General features: G+C 43.5%; 1 protein-coding gene and 1 non-coding gene across 6 annotated transcripts in view; one reads left to right on the top strand and one right to left on the bottom strand.

The window, feature by feature from the left end:
• Positions 1-1,739: 1,739 nt before the first annotated feature.
• WLS (Wnt ligand secretion mediator) overlaps positions 1,740-21,286 on the bottom strand; it is a 116,455-nt gene continuing 96,908 nt past the window's right edge. For 3 of the 5 annotated variants that reach the window (XM_015465034.3, XM_015465036.3, XM_005204461.4), the window contains 3 exons: positions 20,922-21,005; positions 13,853-14,006; positions 1,740-2,682 (listed from right to left, as the gene is read on the bottom strand). In XM_015465034.3, coding sequence (XP_015320520.1) covers positions 2,573-2,682; positions 13,853-14,006; positions 20,922-21,005 — 348 coding nt within the window. In that variant the 3' untranslated portion in view covers positions 1,740-2,572. Of the gene's footprint in view, positions 2,683-13,852; positions 14,007-15,499; positions 15,532-20,921; positions 21,006-21,286 lie in introns of those variants that run through there. The other 2 variants (NM_001192651.2, XM_010803446.4) reach the window with 2 other exon arrangements.
• TRNAD-GUC (transfer RNA aspartic acid (anticodon GUC)) lies at positions 4,246-4,317 on the top strand. The gene has a single exon. It is a non-coding gene; the product is annotated as a tRNA-Asp (tRNA).

Genomic DNA, 21,286 nt, shown 5'->3' with positions numbered 1-21,286 from the left:
CTGACCCCAATCCACAGGGTAATCTGTTAGCGGCCACTGGACTTGGTTTCCTGATCACAGTTGATCAGCAAGGGGCAGCCGCTTGCCTGAGACTGAGCCACTCATGTACCTCCCCTACTTCGGAAGCTAGAGAGACAGACAGCTAGTAAATGGAACTGTTCTAGTGGAAAGGTCCATGAATTACTGGTATTGGTGCTCTTGGAAGGTTCTGCTAAAGTCTCTCGTTTAGGTAAGCTTGCTAGACTTAACTTCTAGTATGGATACATACCCTTAGGTGATAGACTCTCTGACGCTGCCCCTCCAGGAATCCTTAAAGGGCCATACCATTCTCTCTCCTCAAAGGGCTTGACATTGGACTCTGCTGTTGCTTTTCATGTCCACATTCAGAATGCCCAAACCTTGCCACTTCTATCTCCAAAACTAATCTGATCTTCTCCATGTCCTCTACTATTGCCCTGTTTTCAGCCTTTGTGATCTTTTTCCTGGGCTTGTCCAGCCTCTCTGTTGCAGTAATTCTGATCATATCACGTCTCCACATAAAACCCTAGGCTGAGTCTGATAACTCTTCCCACAGCATTAAGGACCCTTCTCATTTTGGCTCACAGATGCATGGGGGCTTACCTTCTGCTATTTCCACTCCTTCTATATGCCAGCCAGGCCTGATGACCAGCTTTATCTAAGCATTCTCCATTCTTCACTTCCTGTATGATTTTCGTCCTGCTGTTCCCTTTGTCCTTCAGCCCTGGTAAAATCTTACTTCTTCTTCAAGACCTATCTCAGGCCCTTTTCTCATCTCCTTGGAGAAATTCTGCCTCCATCCTCTGGGGCACGAGATTACTTGTTGTATTTTAACTTCGTCTTCCCTTTCAGACTGTGAGACATGGGCTACATTTAAAGCCTGGCACCACAGTGATCAATCAGAAGTGGATGCTGAGTGCATTGGATCAGACACCATCAAATGTTTACCAGGACAGGAAAAGGCCTGAGAGAACAGCCAAAACCAAAATATTTCCTCCCATCACTATTTACCACAGCTTTAGCCAAAATCAGGGAAAAGAAAGGATAGAGAAGGAGTGCTGAGTAGGCAGATTAAGTGGATTGTGTCCCAAACCTCCAGGCATCGATGTCTGAAAAACAGGACACTCATGAAATTGTCTTTAGACTCCAAAAAGAACATATTTACACAGTTTTAGAGTTTAAAATGCATTTCTATACACATTAACTGATCTAATTTGCACTGCCACCCCGTGAAGCAGTTAAAACTTCATGAATGGTAGTTTATATGTGAGGGAACAGCCAGGTCAGGTGGCTTCAACAAGGTCACACTATGTAATAAATGTCAGACCTCTGCTAGGAAACACTGCCTTCTAACCTCCCACCCACTATTCTTTCTCTGCTGTATTACGTTGCCTTTCCAATGGCAGAGTTAAAGTACAATGACACAGTCTACTTGGGGAACTGGGCATAGTAGGGGAATCATAGTCTACGTCTAAATCATTTAACTTGCCCCCCACACACACGCTTTCTGCCACACATGCCATCCAGTGGAGGTTAACCATGCAGTGCGGAAAATGTTACCCTATTTCCAGAAATATATACTGTCCCCAAAACTTTGATGGCAAAATATTTTAATTTTTCATAAAGCTATTTCCCCCCACCCCATAGACACAACTCAAAAAAAAGAATCTGCATGCATGTGTTCCGGCTGAGCAGGAGGACGAGGTGTGCATACACATACATGCATATACATACAGGTTTATTTAAATGATCAGATCTACACTTGTGGAGGCTGTTTGAAGCATCTTATCAAAAGAAAACACATTTTAAGCAAGAGGTTAAAAAAGTTTTTTAGACCCAAAGGCCATTTAATACAATAAATCCTACTTGGATAGTTTAGCAAACATTTTTTTTAAAACCCACATCCAACAGACTGGTTAGTATTGGATACACAGATTTGGTTTCAAAGCTGAAATGCCCCTGGTGTAATAGATCTTCTCATGAAATTCGGTTATTTTATATTATGCCTTAAAAAATAGGGACACATATCGATTGACAACTTAAATATTAACTCAATAGGCTACCTGGTGATATAAATAGGGAAAAAAGTGGTCATGGATTAGGAGTGAGAAGACTATGACACCAGCCCATCTTGGACTGCAAAGAATGTTAAACTCTACCCTAGAACCTAAAAACAAGAAAAAAAGGAGTCAAATATTCCACTCCATATAGACCCCATCTGGCCCAAACCATTCCCCAAGGAGTGCACCCCCAACACATGAGGTTTACTAACCACCTGCTACAGATGTTACTATGTCACTAATTAACAATGATCACAGAAAATGTGTCATACCAGAGGTTTTGTTATCATACACAACACATTAGTGGCTGCAGGAGTCTGTCTCCGGGAACTACTTGTCAGAAGGCAAGCTGACAAATGTCCACACCACTGGTCCAAGAAACCACAGCTAAGAGACAGAGCGTTCGTTGGCATGTGGAGCTCTCTGGCACGCTCCCCGTTCTAGTAAAAATGGCTGGGATGTGGCGGGAAGTCCCAGTCAGGTGCTGAATCCTCCTACTCCTGGGCCTCCTTGCGGGTCAACTTGTAGATCTCAGTGGGCCCGTCCACGTGGGTGATAGTGGTGGTGAGCTGGAGTTCTTCCCCACTGTGTACACCCAGATCACCTGAAACAGGGATTTTGGTATTAGATGTGATCAAGGAGGAAGGAGAAAGCAGGAATTCTCCTCACTAACAGCTCCCCAACCAGACCTCTTTCACATTCAGAGCTTAGAGAGAAAACTTATGGCACAGATACCTAAAATTGGGGCTGACTCCCACTCTTTGTACTTGGACTTGGCAGTAATTTCTTAACATTTTTGTCTTCCAAGAAAGATTTTAATAACAGATGAGTCAGCTTAGTGCTTATATTATTCATAGTAATTATTAACATTTAATGAGAGCTTACTTTGTGCCTAGTGCTATTCTCAACACTTTATACATGATCTTTGTCAAATGCTTCATGCTGTTTCTGCATCTATTGAGATGATCATGTGGTTTTGCCCTCTGAGGCAGGCACTCTGGTCTTGCCAGCTTTATAGGTGAGGAAGCTGGGAGGGAGGCCAGGAAGAGGTGCAGACACATGATGGAGACAGGAAGGAAGGTCTGATTCCAAGACCACATACACATTTGCTGTGAATAATTTACAAAGCAGCTATGCCATGTGAAGGCAAAGAAAACCTGCCTATATTTACCAAAAGATTGGATAGGGTACTACATGTAATGCCTTTAGGAATAATTAGGGGGTTTCTCTACCAAGGAAAAAAGTACCAGAAATGTGCTCTGAATTTTCTGCTGCCTCCAGGATTCTACACAACACCAGTGTTTTGGAGTCATCTCCAGTGAACACAGGTACTCCTCTGCTAAAATGGCATAATGTGGCCTCTTTTCAACTATCAGGAGAAAAATAAGTTTCTGTGTTAAACCCTTAAAGTCTGCTACCTGCCATGAGACATTTAAGTGAATATATAACTGCACGCATGCTTAATTGCTTCAGTCATGTCCGACTCTTTGCAACACCATGGACTGTACTCCGCCAGGCTCCTCTGTCCATGGGATTTCCCAGGCAAGAATACTGGAGTGGGTTGTCATTTCCTTTTCTGTGAATATATAACTGGCAAAGGGAAAACGAAAAAACCCACACCCAATGCTTCTCAGTTAGACTGTGTATGGGGTGCATGTATATAGTCATATTTGCAGAGAGGGGGACTGGAGAACAAGAGGTTATGGTTATACCTGGGATTTTTATACTTACACATGTACACATATGATTTCATAGTTTTGAGGATTAAAATTTTTCCTAGTTCAAAGCATGGAATTAAATACACAAGCTCTGTTTTCCATTGGGATTCCATACCTTTACTTAGAAGAAAGCTCTAGTCTGACCCTCAGGATTAACATCTTGTCAGTAGTTTAGGACCTGCTGCGCATGAATCTGAAGGCCTTAGGAACCCAGGGACCACCCACTCACTGGCCCTGCAGGCTGCCTGGCTGGTGCCCTTCATGAGTGCCACACGGTGTTAGGTTTTCACTGTAGACCCTCGGAGGCTGCGGAACTACATCAGTCTTATGAAGTGCTGGCATGGCAGCTCTCTACCCAGGAGAATCCTTCGTCCTAGAAGGAGGGTCATTAGTGTTGCAGAGACAGCTAATGGCAATTTGGGGCTGTACTAGCAAGTAGCCCACCACCTTCCTCTTTAGTATAGTGGTGAGTATCCCCACCTGTCACGTGGGAGACCAGGGTTCGATTCCCTGATGGGGAGGCAACATGCCCTTTTGGGCTTCCCTGATAGCTCAGCTGGTAAAGAATCTGCCTGTAATGCGAGATACTCTGGTTTGATTCCTGGGTCAGGAAGTTCTCCTGCAGAAGGGATAGGCTACCCACTTCAGTATTTTTGGGCTTCCCTGGTGGCTCAGATGGTAAAGAATCTGCCTGCAATGCGGAAGACCTGGGTTCGATCCTTGGGTTGGGACAATTCCCTGGAGGACGACATGGCAACCCACTCCAGTATTCTTGCTTGGAGAATCCCTATGGACAGAGGAGCCTGGTGGGCTACAGTCCACAGGGTTGCAGAGTCGGACACGACTGACTTAGCACAGTACAGCAAGTATCCCATCAAAGGACAGGGGGTGGAGCAGGTACCAGAGGGGTGTCGATTCAGCCTCCAACACTCCTGACCCTTGGCACAGCACTAATAAGTGGAAAGTCTGCCTAAAGGTTTTACACAGAGCTTCGTGGGGCCAGGCAGAGCCTTTCCCAGGTCACTAACTTGTTTTCTCACTGCTGCAACTTCTGGCTCACTCCTCATTCAAGAATAGGTATAAATCTCAAATTTCTTGCTCAAAGCTAGTTCTGAATTTGCATATCTGGCTGAACCACCAAAACTTCAAAGCAGATTCCATGATCTGCATGTCTGAAAGTCATCAAAATTTCAAAGAGAGTCCTGACCACCCGAGTAGACCCATTAACAGCTCCAAGTGTTTACCTAAGAAATCCCTTTCATTGAAGACTTCTTGGAAATAGACATAGAGTGTAATTCTACTTCAATTTTGAACCGAAGGTGCCAAGTATTTAAGCTTAAAATGTGATTCCAATTAGCAGGTCCTAGAAAATGTGTCTAACCCTACAGATTACATCACACGAAGTAACAAAATTACTTGTTTTTTTTTTTTTTTAACAAATATTGTCCTATGTTGACTCTATTCTAAACACTTTATAAATATTAATGCATTTAATCCTCATTACCAACCCTTTGATAGAGGTACTATTTCATCATCCTCATTCTTTTGAAGAAGAAACTGAGGCAGAGAGAGGTCAAGTAACTTTCCCGAGGCCCAAGTTGATAACAGGATGTGGTGTTGAAACTGGAGCAATGAGGCTCCAGAATCCAGGCTCCTCAACCTTAAGCTATGCTGACTCTGAAATATTCAAGTTTCCAACTGCCATTGAGACTGCGGGTGAAGTATGAGTCCCCGTGCGATGCATTACCATCATAAATACATACATACAACAACTTGGATGAATTGTTCAGCATATTAATTTTGCTTTTGCATCTGATGAAAGAGAATTTATAGCACACAACATCAGTGCGTTGATAGTAAAGAGAGCTATTATTTATGAGTATTTACCGTATACACGATTAGGGGCTTAGCATGCCCAGTATTTCCTACTAAGATGTGAAGACACCGAGGCTCAAAGAGGCAATGAATTTCTATAATGTGACCAGGATTGCTCCCGGCAGAGCTGGAATGAGAGCCCAGATCAATGGGATTCTGGCTAGCAAAATCTATGATCATGCACGGTTTTACTGTACCATGAAGGCCAACATTTTCCCCTTAGGGAACGGATGGGAATATGGCAGTGACATAGCAGGAGTGGGGATCCCATCAAACTCCCTCTTCTGCCAAGGTCTCACTCCATCTGTTACCCTCCCTCTCTCAGCTTCTGCTGCTCAGCACACAAACATGCTTGAAGTCTTTTCCCTTCCAAGACAAAAAAATGTGATATGTTGTTTATTAGGAAGGAAGGGCAGAATAAATGGAAAAGAATAAATTATGAAAGGAAAAAAAAAAAGAATTCTTTAGTTTGCAGTAAGTCTCTTTCCCTAGTTATGATGTCAATTCATCTCAGCTAATCAAGAATAAGATGAAGGCTTATTTTGAACCATTGTGAAATGAGACCAATCTCTGGCATTGAATGTAATCTCAAAGGACTATCAGTGGATCCATATCACATCCACGGATATGCAGCTGCTGCTGGATTTTAACTGCCTGGAATGCATACTGGGGATGTAGAAAGCTATACAAAATGCACTCTAATGATATAATAATGAGCACAGCTTCCTAAGATTGGCAGCATTCTAATGACAATCATTTGTGTATCTCTGGATACTTTAGTCAAAAGAAGGGGAACTTCTAATTGAATTTCAAGGCTGTTTCACAAATTTGGGAGAGAGCCACCGTTTTCTAATATTAATAAGGGCTACCTAATTCTGTCCTCACAAGCACTAGGGTAAATTAACACCTCATTATGCAGATGTGGAAGCCAGACAACTCTTACACCATGAGTTCATATTTATTTCTTGAGGTCACAGTATATATTGGAGTCAGGATTCCAAACCATCTGTGTCCTCTTCGAGACTTTATGTTCTTTCTCTAACACCCCTGCCTTTTCTGTGGAATTTTTTTCCCACAACAAATCTCCTCCTATTCACCTTCAAAGCTAAGCTCAAATGATAATGATGTCCCTGGTTCATGGCAAAATGAAAAAAATCAAGGCACGAGTAATGTTTGTAAAGCGAAATTATTTCCATATCAAGGACTGTTGTTTACTCTTAAGATTACATTCTTTCTGCATTTTGGGTGTTAACAAACTGGTGAATGGTGGGTTTTCTAAATCTTAAAAAAAAATTTTTTTTTCTCTTTTTTTAAAGAATGTAAATCACCAGGACAGTATCTGGTATGTAGTTAAGTGATCATTAAAATACCCACTGAGTCCATGGGATTCTCCAGGCAAGAATACTGGAGTGGGTTGCCATGCCATCCTCCAGGGGATCTTCCTGACTCAGGGATCGAACCCCACATCTCTTAGTCTCCTGCATTGGCAGGCTGTTCTTTACCATTAGCGCCACCTGGGAAGCCCAAATAATTGGTTTGTCTAAAAATAAATTTTTGGATTGATTTGCTATTGAATGGACAGTTCACAGCCAGAAAACTTTAAATAAAAATGCATCTTAAGGGGAAAAAAATAAAATAAAATAAAATACCCACTGAGATGTCCTAGCATGGGCTGGTCCAGCTGCTCCCTGCTCTGCCTGGTTTCTCGTCCCACACCCCAAAACTGGTGTTCCCCACCAGGGTTTAGGGACAAACATGCAGCTAGAAAACAGGTGTGCTTTGGGAGGACTCAGCCTTTGTGATCCCTTCTGGGCAATAAGGCAGAGTGAGATCTTGGTGACACAGGGTTCAGGAACCCTGGGTCCAGCCATCTCTCAATTCCTTTCAACCATCAAGACAGTTTATAACAGGCTTGAAGTGTGCCATTTCCTGTCTCCAGACACTCAGCACCAGGCCTAAGAAGGGAACACATAAAGCCTAGACATTTTGCGTGCAGTCTTAGCATGATGGCTGGAATCATATGCCATCCCTATTCATTTGTTGAAGTCCTATTTCCCAGTACCTCAGGATGTGAGTATTTAGACACAGGGTCTTTAAGGAGGTGACTAGTTTAAAATGAAGCCGCTGGGGTGAACCCTAATCCAATGTAACCATAATGCTATGGTTTTTCCAGCAGTCATGTACAGATGTGAGCGGACCATAAAGAAGGCTGAGCATCCAAGAGAATTGATGCTTTCGAACTGTGGTGCTGGAGAAGACTCCTGGGAGTCCCTTGGACAGCAAGGTGATCAAATCAGTTAATCCAAGAGGAAATCAACCCTGAACTGGAAGGAGTGATGCTGAAGCTGAAGCTCCAACACTTTGCCACCTGATGTGAAGAGCCAACTCATCGGTAAAGACCCTGATGATGGCAAAGGTTGAGGGCAGGAAGAGAAGGAGGTGACAAAGGATGAGATGGTGGGATGGTATCATTGACTCAGTGGACATGAGTTTGAGCAAACTCTAGGAGATGGTGAAGGACAGGGAAGCCTGGCGAGCTGTAGTCCATGGGATCACAGAGTCTAACACAACTTAGCAACTGAACAACTTCTCATGAGAAAAAGAAATTAGGATATAGACACACACGGGGGGAGAACATGTGAAGACACAGGATGTCAAGCCTCACTTCAGAATCTGAGTCCAGTCCAGGGGGCAAGACCCAGGCCATCACTGCTCACAGACATCAAGGGGAAGCCAGGGAAACCATGGGTGTGAGCATGTTATCTAACACACAAGCAGGGGAAAGATCGCAATAAAAAGCAGCCACTGTTTAAGCCTCACAACTCAGACCAAACATTTACTGAGGCAACAAAGGCCAAAGCCACCTTTTCCTGTGAAACAAACAGCTGGAGACCTCAGGGGCCTCCAGAAGCTAAACTGACACCAAGCGGTAGCTCCGAAGGCATGGGGCCCGGGCTTGCTGCTGTGGCTTCCAAAAGAAAGGGTGTGTCAGACAGAAGCCATTCAGTACAAACAGAAATAGAAAGGAACCTGTCGGCAACTAGTGTCTCCTGTTCCCTATGTCATCCAGTCAGGAATTCCATTTCTTACTTTTTCTCTAAAACCTTCTGACAAGAATTTCGTAGACGAAATAACACAAAAATGAAACCTAGTATCGAGAATTGTCTGACTTCCTAAGCAGCTCCAACTTTTTTCTCTACATGAACCGGTAACTGAGGGAATCTGGTCAGTGCGTCCTGTGGGCAGGGCATCGATGTCGCGCCCCTGGGGTATGAAGCCTTCTCTCTGGGCTAAGGGTTACCACCAGCCTGTGCTGGAGTTCATTTCTGCCTGGGAAGACATCAGCAATGAGTCACAGAGCAGTTATGGAAACAGGTAAAAGGGAGAGTAGGCTTCTCAGGTGGTGCTAGTGGTAAAGAATTTGCCTGCCATGCTGGAGATGCAAGAGATGCGGGTTCGATCCCTGGGTTGGGAAGATCCCCTGGAGAGGGCATGACAACCCACTCCAGTATTCTTGCCTTGGAAATCCCATGGACAGAGAAGCCTGGTGGGATGCAGTCCAGCGGGTTGCAAAGGGTCGGACACGACAGAAGCAGCATTAGCATGCACACATGCAAAAGGAAGAGCTTTAATGAAAACCCAGGAGCAGCAGGGCAGGAAATGCGAATGGTTCCTGAAAGAGAATCTGAAGTATCTTTGCTAGATTAAAAAAAAAGTGTATTCCATTGACTGCGTATATGTATATCCTTATACAGACTAAATGATTGTCTGTAAACAGACGAACACATTGATCGTCTCACACATACAGACTGATCTGAACGTGTTTATTATGCCAACACTGTAGCTACAGTGGATCAACCAGCAGTTTGGAACCCAGACCACCACACCCCTGCGGCACCAATCAGCCGCTGACACATGAAAACATTCTGGCTCGGACAGTTTGGCTGGAGCCGTCCTGCCACGTCCTGGGTTTCAAGAGGCAGAGGAGGAAGTCTCATCTCCCAGACCGGGCTACTGGTTCTGTGAGAGCAAGGACTGTGTCTTTATCGCTCATCCTCTCAAACCCCACACAGTGCTAAGCACTGCGGTACCTACTGCTTCATTTCTATGGGTCGCTTTCCAAGCCACACAATAAAGAGAAACAGAATTATGTGAGAGAAAATGTGCTTTGGAAACCGACCCTTTCTCAAACCTGTCTCCTACTTCTTTTCTCTCCGCCATTCCTTGACGGAACGAGAGAAGCAAAAATCCAAGCTCTCTACTTTCACTTTCTTCCTACCCACTCCCCCTCCACATATATATACTTCTCGGCATCTCTTTCCATCTCCCAAACAAAATGCTTCTTAATGTCTCTTTCTCTTTCCTTAGCCTTCCTGGCTTCCGCTGCATCAGAAACTGCTTACCAAGTTCCTGGAAATGAGCTTTTTTCCAGCGGTCCACCCAGGATCCATCTCACGAAGGCAAGAAGAACACAACACACCTGGGATTCATTCTCCATAGCAAGAAATCCAAATTATTGGCTCTGGACCTTAAAAGCTAGAGTGGGGAGGGAGTCCAAGCCATTTAAAAATAAAAACTTTCCACAAGAAAGGGAAAGAAGGCTGGGGGGAGGAGGAGGAACGCCATCCAGAGACTCAGAGAATTTAAAAATACAGTGTATCCCTCTGAGAGTTCATTTTCTAGGTTTCCACGTACTATTCCAAATTAGCTCTTTCCAAGGAGCTTCAAAATCTTGGTAAATGCTCCATAATTCCTGTGATAGTGTGTGGTCTGGCAGCGGATGAGGAGATAAAAAGAGAGCAGAGAAGGAAAATGATCAGAGAACCCAACTTGGACAAGCCCTTTCCAGACACAGCACTGCCCAGGGACGCGAGAAGCACAGAAAGCCACCAGGGGCTCGCTGACTGCTGCAGAGTCACAGTGGGTCGTGTCATCACCACAGAGATGCTGAATTGTGTGACTATTGCGTTTATGATCAGAACAGGGTCCCCGAAGAGTCTGCCGCTGGACTGCTTGAATGATTTTCAACCAGGGCCCTACTGGCATGTTGGGCAGGACCACTCTTTACAATAAGGGACTGTTTTCCTCAATGTTGGACATACAGCACCCCTAGAGCGTGGCCACTACATGCAGGCAGCACAACCCAGTCGTAAACGACAATCCAGAACAACCATGTCTGTTTCTGAACACCTCTTGGCATGGGATTCGGGGAATATGACCTCCTATGGAGAATAGCTTTGAGCTTTCTGTGAAATTGCAGATCTGTGTGTTGTGTGGTCTTCAACAGCAACAAATCTACTGGGGAACAAATCAAGTACTTTCCTCAACTGCAAGGTTTGAAGCCTAGGACGGTGGCTGTTGTCCTGGATGAGAAGTCCTCATGGGAGCCGCCTAGCACCTGGCTCACAGGTCAAGCATCCAGTGTCACTGGGTAGAAGGCAGTCATCCTGCCCCTGTAGGCTTGGCCGCAGCTCTGGCCTCGCATGTGCCTGAAAGTGCTGGGCTTGGGTGAATTCTTACCAGTGTTTAGAAAACCCTTACATGTGACAGAATCACCCCCTGGATGGCCACCATATGAAGGAGGTGCTCTTCTGCCCCTTCCCTGCTAATAGGAAGGAAAACAATCACAAAATTTTATGTTCCCAGAAGACTTTAAGAGATCATCTACAGGTGGGAAAAGTGGTGCACAGGGAGGGCAAGCAGTTTGACAAGTCACACAACAAAAACAAGCAGAACAGTTTACATCCAAAAACTGCTTCAGCATACCCATAACTTTTACCCACTAGGATTATCATTCCAACATCCCGGGAAGTCCAGCTACTGCTATAGGTGGCATTTCCCTGGAAGGCAGGAACTCCACCTACTAGGTTCCTGCTTAATACTCTCAAGTCAAGGACAGGTCCATATGGTTTCTGTCACAGTCCAACAGGATGGCCATGAAATGAAACCAAGATTTTTGTTAACAAGTCCAGAACCTCTTCCTCTGGCATTTTAGAAGGCCATGGAGAGAGAACTGTGGTGCTGGAGAAGACTCTTGAGAGTCCCTTGGACAGCAAGGAGATCAAACCAATCAATCCTAAAGGAAATCAACCCTGAATATTTATTGGAAGGATTGATGTTGAAGCTACAATACTTTAGCCACCTGATGTGAAGAGCTGACTCACTGGAAAAGAGCCTGATGCTGAGAAAGAGTGAAAGCAAAAGGAGAAAGGGGTGGCAGAGGATAAGATGGTTAGAGAGCATCACTGACTTAATGGACATAATTTGAGCAAACTCTGAGAGATAGAGGGGGACAGAGGAGCCGGGCATGCTGCAGTTCATGGGTCACAAAGGGTCAGACATGACTTAGCGACTGAACAACAACAACAGAGAGACCACATGCTCCCAATCACCATGCATATGGAAAACACAGTGCTGGCAGTAGAAAGGAAGCTGGAGCCTACCCAGCTCACATACTTTCTAGAAGGGAAGTCACTCAGACCAAGAGGTGGGCAGGTGAGATAGGTGAGCCAATGGTCTTTACACTTGCCCAGGACCTATAGCCAGAGATACTGAGTATGACAGGAAGTCATGGAGTAGGAAGGAAGAGAACCCTGGTGTCTAGGATGCTTTTGTACAGAGTCAGGTGTAGTATTGCAGACCGTGGGTGAGACCATTCCACTACCCTTGACCCTCAGCACAGATGCCCTCTTCTCCCTGCCCTCTCTCTCATGTCATCACAGCCCTGTCTCAAGATCACTGGCCCATCTTTGAAATAAGAAAGCTAATCTAGAACTCTTATTTCTAAAGCATTAATGCAGGACTTCCCTGGTGGTCCAATGGTTAAGAATCCTCCGGCCAATGAAGAGGACATGAGCTTGTTCTTTAGAACATCAAAAAAATAGCCTGGAAAAAGGTTGCAGGGCCAAATGACTTGAGAATTTGGAAATGCTGTTACCCCTACCCATTTTAAAAGACTTAACAGTACAAATTAGTGTGCTAAAGGCATTAATATATCCTACAGTAAATCACAATAATGATGATTAAAAACCCAATGATTCTCAAACTTATTTGACCACGAAAACCTACCAGCATCCCATGGCAACAATATTCTATTGAATATAATTTGCCACACGCCAACTAGAGTGATTAGGAGGAAACATTTTGAATAGACTCAAAAGATGAATAGGGTTTTGTCAGGCCCAGATGGAGGTGGGATATATCTGGGGGATAGGCATATGGCCAGGGCTTTAGTGGCTCAGACAATGCCAATGCAGGAGACCTGGGTTCAATCTCTGGGTTGGGATGATGTCCTGGAGAAGCGAATGGCAACCCACTCCAATTCCATGGACAGAGGGCCTGGCAGGCTGTATAGTCCATAGGGTCACAAAGAGTTGGACATGGCTGAGTGACTAACACTGTCACTTCAGGGTAAAGCAGGTATGAAAAAAGAGAAGAATAAAGGTGGAGCCAAACAATGTAGGCTGAAGTATGCAAAGAAAAAGGAGCTATCAGATGCGTTGCTTACCAGGCCCTCTTCCATGTTACTAGCACTGGCCCAGGCAGCAGTGTTCATTTCCCTCTGCCATGGCTGGTAGAGAAGTCCCAGGCAAGTCCCTCCCTTCTCTTGGGTCTCAGTTTCCTCATCTGTAGAACTGCTAGACTAAGTTCTCCAAGGCTCCTTGCAGCATCAGCACCACAGATAGCACATACTAGCACTTAAGGGGAGGAAGGCGATGGGGACAGGAGCATGGCCATTGGTTTGGACAAGTCGACAGGCTTACAGGAGGATGAGCAGGGAAAAAATGAAGCCAGCTCCACTTCAACTCAGGGGCCAGTCCCCATCCACCCAGTATCTCAGATTGTGGTTCTCAAACTAGAAGAATAAATTTGGCACACTTTTCAATAGTCAACTTTGTTCAAAAAATTAAGGAAAGCAAATTTAATTTTTGTAGTAAGACTGGGAGATATTGTAAACTAGAATGTAATATGCCCAATGCATTTTAAATATTTTTTAAAATGAGGATTCATAGAAATATCAGTCCTGTATTGGCTTTTTTGTCTTATGGCCCCAGAGTCCCTAGAGGTACTTGTTCACACTTGGAGAAAACATTTCACTAGGGAACCTGGAGCTTTTGCTGCCTAAGTCTTGAAGAGTCAGAAGCCTACTTATCCTGAATAAAGCTATGCCAAAGAACTCACCGTTGGATTGGTCTTCCCCATAGTTCTTATGGGATGGCGCGTACAAGAACATCAAAGCAAAGACATACAGGTTCCACATGCCATAGATGCCAGTGAAAAAGGCACTGTTCACTTGGACTGTGACACCACCCCACTTCCAATGGCCTTCAGTCACCTATGGGAAAAAGGGGTGACATTCAATTGGGACCAATAGGAAACAAGTCCAATGTAACAATCACCTAACACAAACACCAAGTCTCTCCCATATTTGGAAAAGTGAAGGGCCATGTAAGATTCCATTTTTTTAAAGGTTTTCTTTTAAAAAATTGTGGCTGTGGTTGGTTTTCGTTGCTCCACATGGGCTTTCTCTAGTTGCGGTGAGTGGAGGCTAATCTCTGTTGCAGTGTGCACGCTTCTCAATGTGGCGGCTTCTTGTTGCAGAGCACAGGTTCTAGGTGCATGGGCTTCAGAGTTGTAGCACATGGGCTCATTAGTTGTGGCGCACGGACTCGAGAGCACCCGCTCAGTAGTTGTGGCGCACGGGGTTAGCTGCTCTGCAGCATGTGGAATCTTCCTAGACCAGGGACTGAATCGGTGTCCCTTACACTGCAAAGTGGATTCTTAACCACTGGACCACCAAGAAAGCCCCAAGATTCCATTTTTCAATCTGAATCATACTAGGATGAATTAAGGTTAACTGAGGGTTTCCTATGTCGGGCACAAAGTCAGTGGTTCTCATCTTGCCTGCACATCAGCATCACCTGGAGAGTACTTCTTCCTAAAACAGTAGTACATTGTTACACCTAATTTAATGAACCTGCATTTGCGTCTAACACTTCTCCACGGTTATAGTTCCTCCCCTGCTATCCACCTTCCACCTTCTGCAAGGTGGATATAAACACCTTGTAGGCAAGACCAGTTCTGGTTTGTTTTCTGCCATATCTTCAGGACCTGATGTACCACAGCATTCATTAAATAAACAAATGGTCCTTGGACTGAGTAGTTTTCCTGGGTGGGGCAGTGTAGAGAAGCAGAAAGACACAGGCTCAAAGTCAGAAACCTGGCTTCAAATCCAGGCTCTCCCACTCCTTTTCTGTTTAATGTAAGAGAAGTAAGATTAAGACTCTAAACTTCAGTTTTCTTAGGTACAAAATAAAAACTTGCAGGGTTAACCACTAAGAAGAATTAGGTAAAAATATTTTTAGGAATTTCCTGGCCCACAGAAAACATTCAATAAATCTTATTTTATAATGTTACATATGTAAGCCACTCAAGAAGGTAATTATGAAGCTTTCATATGCTTTATAATTTGGCAAGAATGTTTTGAGGCTGGTTTTGTCTATGTTGATGACATGGTAATTGTTTTAAGAGCTATCTGATGACATTTGGATTGCACTAAGAACTGTCAAGAAAACTGTGGAGCAGAGGAACTAAAAATTTGTGCTGGTTCTGAGATCAGTGAAATGATTTTGACTACTGCCTTCTACAGGAAATCTTGAGAGTAAAAGTTGCTCAGTCGTGTCTGACTCTTTGCGACCCCATGAACTATACAGTCCATGGAATTCTCCAGGCCAGAATACTTGAGTGGGTAGCTTTTCCCTTCTCAAGGGGATCTTCCCAACCCAGGGATCGAACTGGAGTCTTCCCCATTGCAGGCGGATTCTTTACCAGCTGAGCCACAAGGGAAGCCCACAGGAAACCTTAAATGGGAATAAAAGAAAGTGTTAGACAGCTGTTTCTGTGATAGCTTAATAGGCTGGATTACATAATCCATCTCTAGGAGCCCCTCCTTCTAGCAGCTAAAGTATAAGATGGCAAGCTATCTCTAAATGTTAATGACTTATGCAAGTAGGTTGCTTTCACCTCCTGTTTATGAGGCTGTGGGTCTATATTCATTTGGTATAGACCCATATACCAAAAGTCTGTATAACTCATATGACTTACAGGGCCACCAGGAAGAATAAAGCTATAAGGGCAGGTATTTCCTTCTGGAAGACCTGGAGTGTCAGTTAACCAGGTTAATGAATTATAGACTTATCGCTTATTTACTTTTAGTTTGACCTTGGTCATACATAATTTTTCATTTTTGTGATTCATAAACAAACCACCATCACTAAGCTATTTCCTTTGGGAAATAATTCGCTATATGACATGCTCAGGGAAGTGTTAGCAAAAAAGGATTTCATTAGTGATTTTAGAATAATGTACCAGCATTCAAGCTATTCAGGACTGCTTCTTAGAAACATCACCAAATGTCACTCTTCTTACTTTTAAGTACAGTACTTCCATGTGTATGGAAGATCTCATTTAGCCTTAATAATAGCTCTATGAGGTAGGCAGGTAACATCTCCACTCATGGGTAAACTGTGACACAGAGAGTATCTTGCCCGAGACTATTCAGCTGGAAAGTTGTGGCTCTGGCCCACCAAAGAAGGAGGGTGTTCCTAACTACTATACAACACAAGAGTAGGAATAGTATCTTAAATAGGATGAGTCTCTCACTTAGAGAGACTAAGAGACCTGACTATTATGTCAGGTCAAATTTCCTTTGAAATTCACTTAATTGGGCATTATGCATATATTTATACAGTATATATAGAGAGAGAGTGAGTATATGTGCATTATATATATACTATTATATAGTTTGTATATTTAAATCTATATAAAATATATATGCACTGTATATCTCAGATGTAGTAATGTTTGGTATATAACTGCATATACATGCAAAATACAATTTTACAGTAGAACCACTGAAATGAAATGCTTATGAGGGACACACTGGAGCCAAGACTGGCTGAAGAAACAGTAGATTCATGCCCCCTGCCCATGCCTGCTTCAGGACACGTGCACTTGTTTAGAATGGAGTTGCAGAATTACCCATACTCTTTAATTTGTAATCTCTAAATGCGTTATTTCCTGCTGAGGGCAAAGAGTTGAATTTGCATAACTGGACTGTATACATAACGTCACTCTACTGTTAGGAGACCCCATTGTGCTTTCCTCTCTCCTCTCTCAATTATTCATGCTTGAGACATCCTGAGCTCTGAGTACATTCCCACTAATACATACCACAACGAGCAGCCTCAACAGAGCAGGCCTTGTGAGTCCAAATCTTATGAATGCTAAGGCAAAGAGGTGACAGTCACGCTCTTTAAACTTTCAGAGAGAAAAATCAGGTAGCCCCAACCACAAAAAGAAAAAGGAAAATAATCTCCCCTCTACCTAAAGTCTTATTTCTAAAAGTCCCCGTTTTTCCTGATTTCACATTTGAACAATTTACTTTTGTGTGAAACCACCCAATTATACCCCTGTAGCCAAGTGAAGGTCAAATCCCTTTACACCCAGTAGTCTTGACAACCAGCATTCCACTTCACAACAAGATTTCCAGATCCCAGACACAGGCTCTCTTACTGGAAACATTTCCTCTATAAGTAACAGAATGAAGTGATGGCATGCCCAACTGCCCCCCCCCCCAAAAAAAAAACAAACCTGCAGACTGGCTCTCTGGGAGTTTGCTACATATGACTTGACCTGAATGTCAGGTACCTGGAGTCCCCTTCATGAAGGTCAGTGACCTTCTTTCCTGCATTGCACTTCTGTTCCCTACTGCCTGCCACCTCTAAATGGAACGCCTCTTTCTTTTCCAGAGTGAAGGGACTAAAATACCAGACTGTGATGTGCCATCGCCCGGTTGCTATGACTGAGGCCATTAAAATGGCCGGCATTAAAAGACTGCACCTCAGTACCCAGCTACAAAGCCTCAAGGTCACCGCATTCCACAGCTTCCATCAGCCTTTCATTCCTGGCCTCAGAGCTTCAATATCCTGGCGAGATCCCCTCGCATTATATTTCATGGGGCTTAAATGCAAGCTCTCCCAGCAAGTCTGAGAGTATAATGGGAGTTTTTAATACATTCCTTTTACCTAAGGCTGGGATCTATTTCAAAAAGTTACCCAATAGGTTTCCTTTCAGGTGAGCTCATTGCTGAGACATTCCAAAATGACATTAAAAAATAAATCCTCTGATGACTGTATTAATACAGTACCTGGGACACTGAGAGTTATGCCTGAAAACGTCTTAGATATCTAAAAATAAACCTTAAAAAAAAAAAAAAAAACCCAGCAGGAGGACTGTAAGGAGCTAATGGAATCCAAAAGACCTCATTGCTACCCTCTTAGAGTTGAAATCCACTCCAGGCTGACTGTTGACTGTTGCAGCAGATATAAAAAGCCAGCCACAGGCTGGAGCCCTGCTAGAAAATACTAGGGCAGTAGAATATCAATCTTTTTCTAAAAGCCACAAAGTCTGCAACTTGGAAGACTGGCCTCCTTTGCTTCAAAAAGGTGCACTAATTAAATATGTACAAGATAAATTTGGGCAACACATAGCCACCTTAAATACCAGCACAAAGTCCCTCTTGACTTCAGGTGGGAGGGACTCTGCAGAAAGCAAGTGGGGTGAGGTAGGGCTGTGGGGGATGACTTCAGCTTTCTAAAGTTGCAGAGAGGCTTTCCTGGCAGTCCAGTGGTTAAGACTCTGCGCTTCCACTACAGGGAGCACGGGTTCAATCCCTGGCTGGGAAACTGAGATCCTGCATGCCACACAACACAGCCAAAAATAAATAAATAAGAAACTAAAGTGGTGGAAATACGTGCTGGGAGCAAAAGTGCCCTTTCTTTTTGTCTCCCTGAGGACGTATCTTGGTAATACCTTTTAATCCTCAGCTACCTTCCTCAAGGTTCTGTTTCTCCAAGGGTGCGTCCTGCTCTCTCAGCCTTGCAGAACTAGCTGTATTATATGTCACAGTGCATTACTGAGGGACTGGAGGACTAGAAAGCTTTTTGGTCACATGAGGGAATCAACCAAGGGATAAATCTGGCCTCAGACACCCTTGTTGGAGCCTCAGCTGGTTGAATAAAAAGCTTATTCAGAATTTGAAATATTTTTTACTGCATTTGGAGTGGAAAGTGAAGTTTCCAAAGTCTTATAAACAAACAGTCTGATACAAACACAGCACTGTTATAGGTCAAAGCAAAGGTGGTGAACAGAACTTCCTAAGATATGTATGCGTATTTATTTTTTTCTACTCACTTCAGCCTTCAGCAGCAGCACTAGCTCTGCTGAGACATAGCCAACAGGGCTCTAGGGGTTAGAGGCACGCTTGAGTATCCCTGGATAGAATTCAAGGGGTCAATGAACTAGAGTGAGAAAAAATTATATCTTTATTCTCACCAGTCTCTAACTGAAAGGCTATCATTTCTTTCCATTGTGAATGTAAAAAATAAATTCCCATAGTATTAGCACCACCTGCAACTTTGTCTCCAATAGAAATCATATTTTCATATCAATTATACTACAGATCTGAAATATCTGTAAAAGTATAATTGCAAATATATACCATCTATCTGTATGATTCCCTTTTAAATCCAAGTATTCTGTTTACTTAAAAACACTCAAAGAAGAGGCTTTTGGATGTTTGGAAGGCCATGGCCTTCACCCAAGTTTGCCTAAGGGGTCCAGAACACACAAAAAGCTTAGGAGCCCCTCTCCTAAAAGGAAGCTTGCTAGCTGAATGGGGCAAGTCTTGTCGTAAGGCTATACCAGCACTACTAACATTCTTAATTTTAGCCAAATATAGGGATGACAGAGCAATTGGCAAAGAAAATCAGAAAGATCTGATTCTGGTCCCTAACTTACTGGACATCCTTTGACACAACATTCACCCTTGTTGCTATTCATAAGAGGACAGCTATTCATGCTCACAGTGTGCCAGGCAGTCCACAGATCCTTTTATAAGCATTACTTCATATGATCCCTACAGCCACCTACTTCAGGTGGTACTGTTACATCCATTTTATGGATAAGAAAATTAATCCTTGGAATTGTTAAGTAATCCATTCACAGCTCACCCAGTGGAAGACAGCATAAATGGGAAATGTCTCTAAGGCCATTAAATTTCATATTCTAGCAAACTGGGATATCCTACCTACCCAAAAGACTTGTGTGAAGCTCAAAAGAATGATAGATACCTAAGCTTCCCTGGTGGCTCAGATGGTAAAGAATCTGCCTGAATTCGGGAAACCTGGGTTCGATACCTGGGTTGCGAAGATCCCCTGGAAGAGGGCTTGGTAATCCACTCCAATATTCTTGCCTGGAGAATCCCCATGGACAGAGGAGCCTGGTGGGCTACAGTCCATGGGGTTGCAAAGAGTCAGACCAACTGAGCGACTAAGCACAGCACATGATTTAAACAGTACTTTCCACTTTTCAAAACAAGTTACTGATATTTAAAAATCATTATCATGACTGAGATTTTCAAGTATAGCAAAATTTTGAGTTTTGGAAATAACTAGCAAAAGGATCGGAGAAGGCAATGGCACCCCACTCCAATACTCTTGCCTGGAAAATCCATGGACGGAGGAGCCTGGTGGGCTACAGTCCATGGGGTCGCTAAGAGTCGGACACGACTGAGCGACTTCACTTTCACTTTTCACTTTCATGCACTGGAGAAGGAAATGGCAACCCACTCCAGTGTTCTTGCCTGGAGAATCCCAGGGACGGGGGAGCCTGGTGGGCTGCCATCTATGGGGTTGCACAGAGTCGGACACGACTGAAGCGACTCAGCAGCAGCAGCAAAAGGATAAAGCTCTATCAAGGGGACTTTTGAAATATATTTCATGTTGTAAACGGCAATATAATTATTATAAAGAATGGTGATGGACTGTAAAAGGATCTATGTTAATGCTAGATAAGGATCAAATCAAATTAATACTTGCTCATTGTTAGTCTGCTACGGAGCTTGATAAGTTATTCTCTTAAGTGAATGAAACAAGTGCCCTTCAATCTAGCAGCAGGCTTTTATTTACTAACTTTTTCCTCCTATGAGACTGCACTGAAAGGAAAATTCAGTCTGCCTCTGGAAAAGTGATAACAAGTCCCAGATCAGAGCAGCCTAAAACAAATAGCTTGATGAGCTGCCCAGCATAACAACTTCTTCACTCCTTTCACAGTAGCTCCACAGAATTTGCTGTAAAGTAGAGGCACCTTTTCAGGACATTGTCATCCTGAGCTCTTTGGGTCCACTTACCTGACTAACAATGAAGAAGATGACAGTCATGGCAGCACAGGCCAAGGTGATAAGCATGAGGAACTTGAACCTGAAAATTAGCCCCTATTAGGAAAGAAAGAAAGCAGTTTTAACACTCTACCACCAATCCTTTTCTCAAAATATAAACCTATCAAAAGCTAATTTTAAAGAAATCTGTAAAACCAATCCCTAAGAGTGACAGTAAAATAATTTCACATAGTAACATTTCTCCTGCAGAGGTGAATGTGGCTGAAAAATTTATTGGGCCAAATATTTCCTAGCTTCTTATCTCTCATGAAACAGTGATACCAGAGCCTGGTAAATTACATTCACAGCACGTCATAAGGCTGCTAATTTCCCTGCTA

The sequence above is a fragment of the Bos taurus genome, chromosome 3 (assembly GCF_002263795.3).
Source record: "Bos taurus isolate L1 Dominette 01449 registration number 42190680 breed Hereford chromosome 3, ARS-UCD2.0, whole genome shotgun sequence".
In the NCBI taxonomy this organism is placed as follows: Eukaryota; Metazoa; Chordata; class Mammalia; order Artiodactyla; family Bovidae; genus Bos; species Bos taurus.
This window is presented reverse-complemented; position numbering and strand designations above follow the sequence as displayed.